The following is a 13451-nucleotide window of genomic DNA, read 5'->3' as shown; positions in this document are numbered from 1 at the left end:
CAGGAATTTCTCGCCGAAATATATTTAAATTTTACAATATATAAAAGTTTATACATTATAAAACATTTATATATTATATATGTGTGTCATTTTACACCACTTTTTTAAATTCCATAAGCAATGCCATGATACGTTGAGTTATTTTTAAGGTTATAAATTAGGTAATTTTTCACTTTGTCCAGCAGAGGGCAGGAGGCTTCAATCTATCAGTCACAGAACTCAAAGGGAGAAAGCTGCCTGTCAGTGAATAAGTTTAGCAGTGGAACATTTCTTTCACAATCGACATTTGGGACTCTTGGAGCCAGATGCAATCATATTTTGTAATTTTGTTTCTTTAAAACATCATGGAGACCAGAACCAGCCATAATAAAGAATAAATGAATAAACCAGCCAATTTTTCAGCTATCGTCATTTCCCTGTTGGATACAGCTTAAACCCAAAAGGTTTAGGTAAGCAAATAATCTAGGTTACTAATTACTTGTTAGTAATTCAAGTGTATGCATTGAATGGCATAAACTCAGCATAGAAATTCATATAGAGTGCAAAGAAATATTTATAGACTAAGTCATGAATAAATGTGAATAAATGTGCAATCAGCTATCTGCTTATTGTGGGTTAGTTTCCTTTAGTTAAATATGTATCTGACTGTGGGAGAGATTGTTGAAATAGACATGATGTTGGTAGTGTACTCCTGTTCTCTATACTTGTACAGGTCTGAATTCTCTTTCCCCTCATCCTCCCTAAACCTGTCCCTCCATATAATTATCTGCCTATGTCCATGGTCACCCTGTTCAGCTTCTCATGTCCTATGGTCTCTCTACTCCTCTGGTTTAGATGATAGACAAGAGCATCTTGGACCACTTCTGCGTGCCCCTCAAACCCACATCTGTCCTACTCCCTTCCAACCTAATTTCCTTCTGATCTGCCCTGATAAAATCTCCCCATAGGTTACTTAGAACTACATTTCCAATTCCCAACTTCCTTGATCTGCTTAACCATTCCCGCATATCCACCTTTGCCATCCTTATTCCAGCAAAACCTTTAGGCTCTCCCAGTTGATCTTCCTGTTTTTAAATTCATTTCCATGGGACACTGCGAGCTGGACCAGTATTTATTGACCATCCTGAACTGCCCTCTATTTCAGAGGGCATCTCTGTGTCAACTACATTGCTGTAGATCTGGAGCCAGACCAGGTGAGAAGTAGCAGATTTCCTTTCCTAAAAGACACTAATGAAACAGATGGGTTTTTTACAACAATTGACAATGGTTTCTTTTGTGAGGGCCACGAAGAATCTAGCACGAGTTTGTGGTGATATGCATCACTGTAAATACACAAGGGGTTAATATAAATACACTACACCTAGCTAGACACTAGAGGGAGCACCAGAGACATCATGACACACAAACATTCAACCAATAGGTCAGTAAGATAGGACACGACCAATGGGCAGTCACGACACACCCAGACGTGACACTACCACAGGGGGGCATTACACAAACCCATATAAAAGGACACAGCCAGTGGTAAGCAGGCAGGTTATAACAGTTTCATGATCATTAGACTTTTAATTCCAGATTTTCTTTTGCTGAAATCAAATTTCACCATCTGCCCTGGCGGGATTCTGGATGACGAGTCCAGTGACAATACCACTCCGCACTGCTTCCCCATCCTCAGTGGTTTAACAAATAGTTTTGCCATTTATCACCAGATTTGTGAAATACGTTTCAATATATCTCCATGCATTTCAGTCATTTATTTGTCCTTTATTTGTAATTATTTCAAAAATAATTATGCAGTAATAATTTCTCTTGAGTCTTTTGGTCCTTTCTATAGATCCGTGCCCTCTACTGAGATTGTTCTGATTGTTATCATTAGATTTGTACTGTGAAGCCCTGATGTAGAGGATCTGAATCCAGAATGAAGATTTGGTCACTATTTCTTCTGATCGCTCTGGTAAACACTGAGGTGCTTAAAAAGGAGGTGTGTATCAGTGGACATCCTGGAATTCCAGGAAACCCTGGTCACAATGGCATGCCGGGAAGGGATGGGAGAGATGGTTCCGTGGGTGACAAAGGAGATACAGGTAGAGTTTTTTTTTGAAGCATTTCTTCACACACACATTGTTTTTCCCTTCGGGGAATAGGGGTAGAAGGATTCCTGAGCGGATTATCAGCCCGTTGAAACATGTTATGGCACTCCTTCCATGGCCAACATGTCATGGTGTTGGACTTGAACCTGGAGCTTCTGGTCCAGAGGTGCCACTGTGCCACAAGACCTCCTAGTGTAGGGAGAGTAATCTGCAAACATGCCTTTACCATATTTCACAAGTTAGCAATACTGAGCTTTAGACATTTCTTGACAATTAGTTATCTTAATATGAAACTTGAACACTATCTTAGTTGAGAAATGACTCACTGTGTATTATATTTTACTGAGCTACTTCTTAACTGAGAAGCCAGTGCTGGTTTTAATGTTGATATTACATGCAAAATGACAGAATTTCTTTGGTCAATTCTAGCCATTATATGACAGACAATATTGTAATTGTAAGTCAGTACACCGCATATCCAGTCACTATTACATACAATATTCAAAACAGTGAAAACCACCTACAGATACAAGAATCCTGAAAATCATGATGATATAGGTCAACATTGCTAAGAATGCTCACCTCAGATCCATAATTTAGTTTATTTTTAACTTTCACAGTTTACAGTTGACGGAATATAAAGCTCAGTGCTCCATTCACACTAATGCATTGAATTTTCCATCTTTTTTTTCCTAAATTTAGAGTGCACTTTTTCCAATTAAGGGGCAATTTAGCGTGGCCAATCCACCTACCCTGCACATCTTTGGGTTGCGGGTGCGAAACCCATGCAAACATTAGTAGAATGCGCAAGCTCCACATGGACAGTGACCCAGAGCCGGGATCGAACCGGGACCCCACTGCCGTGAAGCAGCTGTGCTAACTACTGCACCATCGTGCTGCCCCGAATTTTCCATCTTGATCACATCAGTTAGCCATTCTACATTCTGGAAAAGCATGCTGTAAAAGGGCTAAAATCATTGTGTGAAGGAATTTCAACATTTGAATACTTGTGTAAACATTGGATATAATTTTCTAATAAAAGGGCGCTAAAATGCAAATCTATCTGCGATTTTCATGATAAGAAGAAGTCACAATAGTAGTCATCCTTACTGTATATGCGGTGATCTGCCGGAGTGAATTGCTGGCCTGTTATAGAAACCAATACATTTTCATTCCAATCAGTTCCCTAAAATCTAGTTTTGTTTTATAATGGGGGAGTGATCAGACTAGGGTCAGTGCAATGAAAATGAAGATTTATCCCAAAATTTTCCAGCGAAAAAGTATAGGAACGTTATGGGCAATTTATACATAAATAAATAGTGGTAAATCCTCCTATTGGCTTACTTTCAGCTGAACACATGGACATCAAATGTTGAGTAAATGTCCACCTTCACAGCCTGGATGGCATTCACATAGAGAAGACTGAGAGAATCTACTGCTTGTATTAGAAACTGTATTCTTCTATAAGAGGTGGGTAATCTGCTCCCTCAGGTTACTGCCCAAGTGCTGAAGGTGGACATATACCCCTGTGTTAATATGGAGAAGGTTATTATTCTAAGCACCACTAAAGTAGCTTTTTAACTAGTTGGAACAGATTCTTCAGTTTCGTGTGATGTCATGCAGAATTCTAACTTTTTCACTAACCTCGCGATTCTGTGATAAAACAATAGGTGATATTGGGAAAGTTGGACCTCCAGGCCCTGAGGGATTGAAAGGCGAACACGGAGAACCAGGCAAGAGTCTAATATTTTCCACTGAATTCCTGCCCCCATTATGGCGGCCATCTTGCTGCGCACCCACTGGCCACCCACCCCAGCCCCTGAGTGCCCAATGGGTGTGTGAGATATAGTTAGCTTAGAGAAGTTACCAATACTGTCTGTGCTTTACGATATTTTACTAGAATGTGAATAGGAATATTTGGTTATCAGATCGAGTTAATGATTTATATTTACAAAAAATATGACCAGAGTTAAGAATATTGACCCAACAAACGTTTTCTGCTCTTTTGAATTCTTGAACCTAACACTAGATTCCTAAAAATTGAATGTGAGAGCCTGAAATTACTCCTAATGACTGCAGCCTCAAATTGTACCAAGTTGTCAGTGTACCACATCTAGCTGTAAACCAAAAATGATGGTGCAAGTGCATTGTGGCTTCAATGCACGGTGTCAGCTGCAGAGCATTCCTCCACCTATCCCGGAATAGATTTAGCCAGCCTGGTGCACGGAAAGTCTGCCACAGATTAAGAAGCTGCGAAAAATCCAGTAATAAGGAATTTGGAGAGTGCATTATCTCCCCTATGGAACCCGCTGAACTTATCTGCAATTGGTGGATCACTATTAATGGGAGAAAGACGTCCCAGAGCCTCTCAGAGGAACCTACACAAGCAAAGGACAAGCTGAGAGGGGAAGAAGGACAGAGTCCACCGGGCTTTGTTTGTAATATTCAACTGCCTGAGGATCTGCAGTAGCAATGCTGGGTCACAGAGAGGACTAGAATTCACTCACTGGTCAGAATTCATGTGACAAAACCCATCGTATCCGATAAAAAAGGATGTCAGAGGGTTAATAAACAGAGTCCAATGTGACTAGCTCAGTCAGCAATGTGCACTCGCACAGACAGTAAAATAAATCTCTGGGCCAGATTGAAACAATTGTTCGCCTCTTACTCGAAGTGGCAAACATTGTTGAATTGACCCTCCACTCAATTTTTTCCAAACCTCAACCCTGCTCTGCATGTCTCACTGGGTCCTCCAATCCTGGTTTCTCCAGAAATGCATCCCTCAGAGAACTCCATTGCAGCGCTGTTGCATTGGGGAGATGGCAAGATATGCCCCCTTTTTAGGGCACTAGCTGCCATATGGCAAATTTACAAGTCCAGCATGAATGTTAGTGAATGGGTGAGTGGATGAATGAGTGCATGTGTGGCGTGGTAGGTGGGCAGAATTGCAGGTGGTTGAAATGGCAGACGGGGAGGGTGTGGCAGGTGGGTGAGGTGGCAGGTAAACAAGGTGGCAGGGTGATAGACTGACAGGGAGGTAATATATTAGTGGGTGAGATGACATATGGGAGAGGTGGCAAGTAAGTAGGTTGGCAGGCGGATGGGTTGGCATGTGGGCTGGAGAGTAATTGGGTCAGGAAAGGAGAGGTAGTCAGGTCGGGAGCTGGTCAGGTCTGGTTGGGTGGGTAGTCTGGTCTGGCCTGATGAATGTGTGGAACGAACTGCACAAAGAAGTCAGAGAAGCAGATAAATGTAAGGGAGAGGTGATCAGTTTAGGTGGTCAGTGATTGAAGAATATTAGATGACTGCCCTGCAAGAGTGGGTTAGGATCAGGGATCTCATGCAAAGTTGCAAATTGGCGTGTCAGGTTGGTTACTTGATGTGCTCTCACAGCTTATTTTGCTTGAGGCAGGGACAACATGGCAGAGGCTACCCGTCCAGAGGGTGAACTGAGGGAATGTTTACAGTGCTGCTGGCTATTTCTGATGGTGGAAAGATATGACTCCTATTGGGCTGCATTAGGAAGGTCAGCTGGCAGCCGACTGATCGGCTGTACCACGCTGGGAGCAGGAAAAACCAGCTGAGATTGAGATTGAGACTTCCACCCCCTGAGTGGGAGGAAGTCCCACTCTCAATAGCTGCCGGCCAATCCCATTGCTCAGTAGTGGGTGCTGTTGGGACTGCAGGAAGGAGCACAAAGGAGAATGATGGCTATCGCAAAACGTTAAAGTGTAATATCCCGCACGGGATGTACAGGGGGGGAAAGATTATCTGCCCTGTGGTGCTCACGGAGTACGAGCTCCCCACTGAGGGGCGGGAAACTCCATTTAGCATTGTATAAAAGGTCGGCCAGTGAGGCACGGACCAGGAAGAAATCCGGTAGCGGGATGTGTATATATTGTCATATGAGTGTTCCTTTAAGAAAGGTTGAGCTCTCATCATGTGACTTGTAGCACATTGGGCTGTGGCTGTGAGGTGAGAGGCGGTTTCAGTTTGACTGCTCTGGACTGCAGAAGGAGAAAGAAGTGTTTTGCCTGTTTTCTCATTTTAAAAGCTGTTCCAGTAAAAAGCCCATTGGTTGTGGCTGAGTGCCTTGGTAACTTTAAAGATATTGTTGTTTTCCGGAAGGAGTTTGAATCTGCTGTTTGGAATTGGATCAGAATTTCAGGAAAAGGACCAGTCCCATTCAAGTGAGAATACAGTGTGTTGGGCCACGCCCTCGCAAAGGGGCTTTGGTTTATTGGATTTTGTTATTGAATTAGAACAGATAAGGGGGAATCCATTAAGTGTTATGTACATAGATTACTGTCATTATTGTAAATAAATCAAAGTTCTTTATTTTACTCGGTGTGGACTCCCCATGTCCTTATTAAAGTAAGTCCCTGATGTTTCTGGTGGGAGAGAATGCAAGAGTCTAGGGAGTGTAAGAGGGCCAATGGGGGGGTTGGGCTTTAGAGAGCTGAGGGCGAGGAAGGAAAGGGGGAACATCTTGGTAAGGTATGGAAGGCACCCCCCCAAAAGAGGTGCTCCCCTTCCTTCCTGCCCTTTTTTCTCAATGCCATAGAAAGTGTTTTAATAAGGCTTGGGGGAGTCCAAAGTGAGCAAATGTTTTACAACAGCTATATGCATGAGTACCAGTAGAACCTTTATTTGGATTGGATTTGTTTATTGTCATGTGTACCGAGATACAGTGAAAAGTATTTTTCTGTGAGCAGCTCAAACAGATCATTTAGTACATGAAAATAAAATAAAATAAAAACAAAATACATAAGGGAAACAAAAGGTCCACAATGCACATACATAGACAGCGGCATCAGGTGAAGTATACAGGAGTGTAGTATTAATTGAAGTAGCCACTTCCTACCTGCCAGGACTACCTTGAGATAGGAATTTGATTGGAAGAAACCTAGATGTATCAATGATGAACAAATATGACTCTTCAACTGAAATAGTAGAACTTCAATACTTATTATAAAGGATGAAAATATACTTTTTATTATCTGCGTATTGTTATGTGTGAACATATAGACGTACAGAAAAGGCATTTAAAAAATGACATTATTTTTATGACTACAGGGCCGTTGGGTGGACCTGGTGTAAAAGGAAGACGAGGTGAACAAGGAAGTAAAGGAATTCCTGGAAAATTAGGACCAAAAGGAATTCCTGGACCACTGGGCCACAAAGGCCAAAAGGGAGAACTAGGTTTGCAAGGACGCCAGGGTACAAAAGGGGACTTAGGACCCAGAGGTCCAAAAGGGGACAAGGGAGTTGTTGGACTTGAGGGGAATATTGGTTTTCCAGGCCCCACTGGGTCGACTGGCCTCAGAGGACCTAAAGGAGAAGTAGGTGGCGTAGGTCCCAGAGGACATCCTGGAATTCAAGGTGAGAGAGGAAGGAAAGGAGATGTAGGGGAGAAAGGGAAGACTGGGGAGAATGCAGCAATAAGGAATAGTGCATTTAGTGTTGGATTGACAGGATCTTCCAAGTGGCCTCGCTCAGGCAGTCCAATCAAGTTTGAAAAAATCTTATATAACAACCAAAATCATTATGACCTCTCCACAGGAAAATTTACATGTGTATTTTCCGGGGTTTATTATTTTGTTTATCATATCACTGTCTATGTCAAACACGTAAGAGTAGCCCTGTACAAGAATGGAGTGCCGATTCTCAATACATTTGATAGTTATCAGAACAGTGAGGATCAGGCTTCGGGAGGCACTCTATTGCAATTACAAACTGGGGATCAAGTGTGGCTTCAAGTAATTGGTGGGGATTCTTATAATGGACTGTTTGCAGACCACGATGATGATACAGTTTTTACTGGGTTTCTATTGTTTACTGAATAAAAGAATCAAGAAACTGGATACACTTCATCGGAAGTGTAGCTATTCAGATTTTGAGTGAAGAGAATAAAGAACCAATTTAATTTAAAAACTGATTAACTGGTCATTGTCTAAGTGCTGATCAGGTGCCTTGTGTGAAAATTGGTCTGCTTCCCCACATTAGAGTAATCAGGAGATTTAAAGTGGTTAGACTTCCCGATCGGCAGTCTCTCACCCTCCTCCCTGTCACCCCCCCACCCCCGCCCCAGCCCCTTCTATCTGCCATCATCAGAACTCCGGGCCTTGCCCTCTGGGCATGGCCTTCCCCATCCCATTGTTACGATCAAACCCCTCCCCCACTCCCAGAATCCCCCCCATCCACTTCCTCTCGAAGACACCTCAGCCAGTATCTGTCCCCTCCCCCCACGTTTCACATCTCCTAGGCCCATCGAAACCTGTTCGACCAGGCTCCAATGGTTGCAGCCCCACACACACACTCCCATTCACTAGCCAGCTTGAGTTTGCTAATGTGGCCCCACTCCCCACCTTGTCCCACCCGGTCCCAGGAAAACAAAGAAATCCCCTTCAAAAGAAAACCAGTGCAAACACACAAACCCCAGAAAACCGTCATTACAAAAAATCCCAACTCCTACCTTATCCAAATAGGCAGCTTCGCCCCATTTAACGCATATAACATGAAATAAAAAAATACAACTATATACAATCTTCCATCCCCCTACCCTCGGTCCAAGGCCAGTCCTCAGTCCCATTTCTCACTTCTGCCCCAGTCCTTCAGCATTCACAAACGCCTCCGCCGCCTCCACCATCTCAAAATAAAAGTCATTGGAGTTGTAGGTCACCCTCAACTTAGCTGGGTACATTATGCGGAACCGCACCCTGCTGTTATACAGTGCTGTCTTCACTTGGCCGAACGCTGCCCGCCTCCTCGCCAACTCCTCAGTAAAGTCCTGGTATATATGTATGCCAGCTCCAGCCCACTGCACCTCCCGCTTCTGCTTCGTCCAACTCTGGACCTTCTGCTTCATGTGGTACCTGTGGAAACAAATAATCACTGCTCTTGGCGGCTCATCTGTCTTCGGTTTAGGCCTCAACGACCGATGAGCCTGATCCAGCTCGTACTGGGAGGGATCTTCTCCCTTCCCCAACAGCTCCGCCAACATCTTGGCAAAATACTCAGTTGACCTTGGGCCCTCCACCCCTTTGGGCAAGCCCACGATTCTCAGATTTTGTTGCCTAGATCTGTTTTCCAGGTCCTCCACCTTCGCTTGCAGACCTTTGTTGGCCTCCACCACCTTCTGCAGCTCCTCACACATCGGGGTCAGCTGATCGCTGCATTGCGACACAGCCTCCTCCACTCCCTTCAATTTCTCACCCTGCTCCTATACCTCGGCCGATGCCGTCGACACCGTCGCCTTCACCAGGATAATCGCCTCCTCCACCAGGGTAATCGCCTCCTCCACCAGCACATTCAGTGTCATCATCATTTCCTTCCTCCACACCTCCCTGTGCTTTGCAAACTGTTTCTCGAGTTCCAATGTCATCACCTCGGTCATCTTTTCTGCCGTTAACAATGCGGCCCCACCCAGCGACCCAGCCTCCGCCATCTTTTCAGTTGCCGGGCTGACCCTTTCACTTGACGGCGAACCTTCACTTTCCCCCCTCTTCACGGCGGCTTTCTTTTGGTTTTTAGACACCCCCTCCTTCCTTATGTCTTCCTGCACTTATTTATCGGAAAATTGCCCTTGGTACCGGGCATTACATTCTAAAATATCAAGCCTCGAGCAGGAGCCTCCTGTGTGACTTCCTTCTACATTTACGATGCACCAACCTCCTGTTGTGAGGCCACCACCCCTAACCTGCTGGTTACACAATGTTGGTTGGCAGAGGGTAGGCTGTGGATCATTCACAAGGTCAGTCGGCATGGTCTTCTACCGTTCCAAATTGTATGTATATTAATTTGGTTGCCGAGTTGTCACTGCTGGGTACGTGAACGGTCCCGATCTTAACCCACCTCTGGCAAAAACAAAGGAAGATGTTGATCCATCGGAGAAGCAATACAGAATTGAAAAAACAGGTTTACATCTGATTCATGATTCGATTCTTAGACGTTTACAGCACAGAAAAAGGCAATTTGGCCCATCATGTCCACACGGATCAACAAAGATCTGACTATTAATCCCACTTTCCAGTAATTGGCACTGGAGGTTATGGCAGCGCAAGTGAATATCTAAATACTTCTTAAATGTTATCAAAGTTTATCACTCAACCACCATTTCAGGCAGTGAGTTCCAGACTCCTACACTCATCTGGGTGAAATTTCTCCTCAACTCCCCTCTTAGCCTTCTATTTCTTGCCTTAAGTTTATACCCCCTGGGTAATGGTCCCTCTACTCATGGAAAAAGTACATTGCTAGCCACCCTATCTTCTATGACCCTCATAATCCTTTACACCTCTATCAGGTTCCCTCTCAAACTTTTCTGCTCCAGCCTATTCAATCTCTCCACATAGCTCAGACCCTCCAGCCCAGGCAGCATCCTGGTGAATCTCCTCTGCACCCTCTCCTGTGCCAATCACATCCTTCCTATAACATAATGACCAGAACTGCACACAGTACTCCAGTTGTGGCCTGACTGATGGACTCAGTATGATTCAAGGAATAAACACTTCTTGAAATCTGCCTGTTACAATTTCAACATCTACCATTGAAGAAAAGAGCTTCCTAACTACCAAATGATGTTATTGGTAGTTGTATTATCAAAGAGTAAAGAAAAGTGCAGCACAGGAACAGGCCCTTCGGCCCTCCAAGCTTGTACCGATCATAATGCCCTAACTAAAAAAAAAATTCTGCCCTTACTCAGTCCGTATCCCTCTAATTCTTCCCCATTCATGTATCCGTTCAGATGCCTCTTAACTGTTGCTAATGTTCCTGCCTCCACCACCTCTGGCAGTGCGTTCTAGGCACCCACCACTCTCTGCATGAAAACCTACTTCACACATCTCCCTTAAACTTTCCCCCTCTCACCTTGAACCTGTGCTCCCTTGTATTTGACACTTCCACCCTTCGAAAAAGCCTCTGACGATCCACCCTGTCTATGCTCCTCATAATTTTGTCGACCTCTATCAGGTCTCCCTCAGCCTCCGTCTTTCCAGTGAAAACAATCCTAGTTTATTCAACCTCACCTCAGTCTCGAGACCAGGCAGCAATCTGGTGAAGCTTCTTTGCACTCTCTCCAAAGCTTCCACTTCCTTCTGATAATGTGGCGACCAGAACTGCACGCAATACTCCAAATGCGGCCTAACCAAGGTTCTATATAGCATGATTTCCCAACTCGTGTACTCAATGCACCGACTGTTGAATGCAAGCATGCCATATGCCTTCTTAATCACCTTGGACATCAGTTACATTGGGGTAAATCTTCCGATCCCGCCCACTGTGGGAACCATCACTGGCGGGACAGAGAATTTGATGGACTATTTAAAGTTCCGTTGACCTCGGGTGAATTAAAATGTCACCATTCTCCATGGCGGGATTCAAACCCGGGTCCCCAGAGCATGACTCTGGGTCCCTGGAGTACTAGACCAGCGACAATACCACTACGTCACTACATCCCCATTAGCCCCATTCAAATATGTGTAAACCGGATTCTCCCAGGGCCCAGAAACTAACAGCTTTGCCTGAGACACCTTGCCGTGACACCGTTCAGTTCTGGTTTCCATAAACTGGCAGTGCCAAGGTATCCGGGTGCCAGGTTGCCATGACAGGGATCAGGACTGGTGGTGCCATGCCCTTAAGATGTGGGGTGAGGGGGGCTCGAGGGCCCAGTAAGAAGTAAGTTAGGTGCAGTAGGGGGGTCCGGAAGCTGTGCTGGGGTGACTGAGGGTAGTCCAAAGATCGGGGTGGTATTTAAAAATGGCGCCCCCATCGGCAGATACACTTCCTGATGCAACTGCAGCCTCGGTGGGGCATTCCTCGCTGAGGCCAAACAAAATGGCAAAGTGCCGTTAAACAACGGTGTTGTTGTCAGCGCTGCAGGCACTGAGAAACACGCTGCTAAACGTGCCCAAAACCGGACAGAGGTTTTTCTCCGGTTAAACCGCAGCAATCATCATGATAATGTGTACCTTGATCTAACCAGATGTAGTGCCCTATACAGCGCGGGTTCAATTCCCGTACCGGCCTCCCCGAACAGATGCCGGAATGTGGCGACTAGGGGCTTTTCACAGTAACTTCATTGAATCCTACTTGTGACAATAAGCGATTATTATTCTTTTGATTGGCAAACAAATCGCTCCTGGGAGGCATAAAGATCAGGTCTATACAGCGCGGGTTCAATTCCCATACCGGCCTCCCCGAACAGGCGCCGGAATGTGGCGACTAGGGGCTTTTCACAGTAACTTCATTGAAGCCTACTTGTGACAATAAGATCAAGGCTGCTCTGATCTTCCCCCCTCCCCCTTTCAGGCCGCCGCCCTGTTTTAGACTCCCCTCTTCACCCCTAAGCTTTGGGAGACCCCCGGGGACCTTACTCCCCCCAACCCCCTCTGCCTATTAAGTTCTCCTCCCCCTCCCCCCGAGAGGCTTGATCCCTGGTGATGCCAATGTGGCAGTGTCAAGATGCCTAGGTCCCAGAGGGAGAGCTCCTATGGCCTCAGTACTAAATGGCACTCTGACAAGGTCCCTCAGGCACATTCGTTGAGTCCTGGGCACTGGTTGAATCCGGCGGACGTATACTTAAATTAAATATGCTGATGTGGGTCACACCCAGTGAGGGCGAGATCCAGATTGCAAGATGTTTCGAGCATCGCAAATCTCGTGAGATTCTATAGTCTCACCCGACACAAAGTTGAGCGCGATAAGGCTGCTGAACCACGCCCTCTGTTGCGATCCGAGTTGATGTTATAACGGGACAGAAAGATCCCAGAATGGAACCCTGGCTCAATGTAACTTATAATTTTTTTCAAACATGAAGGAACAGGATTACTAATTAGTTTTAACAACAAGGAAAAAAATTATTAAACATGAAAAAATGGTTTATAATAAAATATTCCTTTATTTCCCCCCTTAGGTTAACAAATACACACAGGTTTTATGATTAACACAGATGACAAAGTACATTTGAAGCCACAATGGTTTCATTAGCACACAAAGTCCGTCTTTAAAACATATAGATTGGCTGTAATCAAACACACACAGTCCAGTCTGAACCTAAATTAGTTTCTGTGGATATCGCCTCAGAATTCCCCCCCCCAGATGATTGTGACATGAGAGTTCCCAAGTTCCACTCCCAAAAATATGTTTTAATACCTTCTCTTGCAGTGAGGATTTCCATTAGCAGGTTGTATTTCAAAATCCACTCCACATTTTCCAAAGGACTCTTTGGAACTTCCGCTCCACTTCTACCACCTAATTCACTCCAGGATTTCATACCATCCATTTAGGATTCCTTTGTCTTGACTGACTTCCACTGTGAACACCAACTCTGATATCCAGCCAATACTGCCGTCCCAATTACTTGCA

General features: G+C 44.8%; 1 protein-coding gene across 1 annotated transcript; it reads left to right on the top strand.

The window, feature by feature from the left end:
• Positions 1–1918: 1918 nt before the first annotated feature.
• Positions 1919–7991, top strand: c1qtnf9 (C1q and TNF related 9). The gene is made up of 3 exons (XM_072475913.1): positions 1919–2084; positions 3761–3823; positions 7167–7991. The coding sequence occupies exons 1-3, from the start codon at positions 1919–1921 to the stop codon at positions 7934–7936; spliced, it is 999 nt and encodes a 332-aa protein (XP_072332014.1). The 3' UTR covers positions 7937–7991.
• The last annotated feature ends 5460 nt before the right edge of the window (positions 7992–13451 follow it).

This window comes from Scyliorhinus torazame, chromosome 15 (assembly GCF_047496885.1).
Source record: "Scyliorhinus torazame isolate Kashiwa2021f chromosome 15, sScyTor2.1, whole genome shotgun sequence".
NCBI classification, from domain to species: domain Eukaryota; kingdom Metazoa; phylum Chordata; class Chondrichthyes; order Carcharhiniformes; family Scyliorhinidae; genus Scyliorhinus; species Scyliorhinus torazame.
The sequence above is the reverse complement of the archived record's forward strand: the minus strand, read 5'-3'. Positions and strand labels throughout refer to the sequence as shown.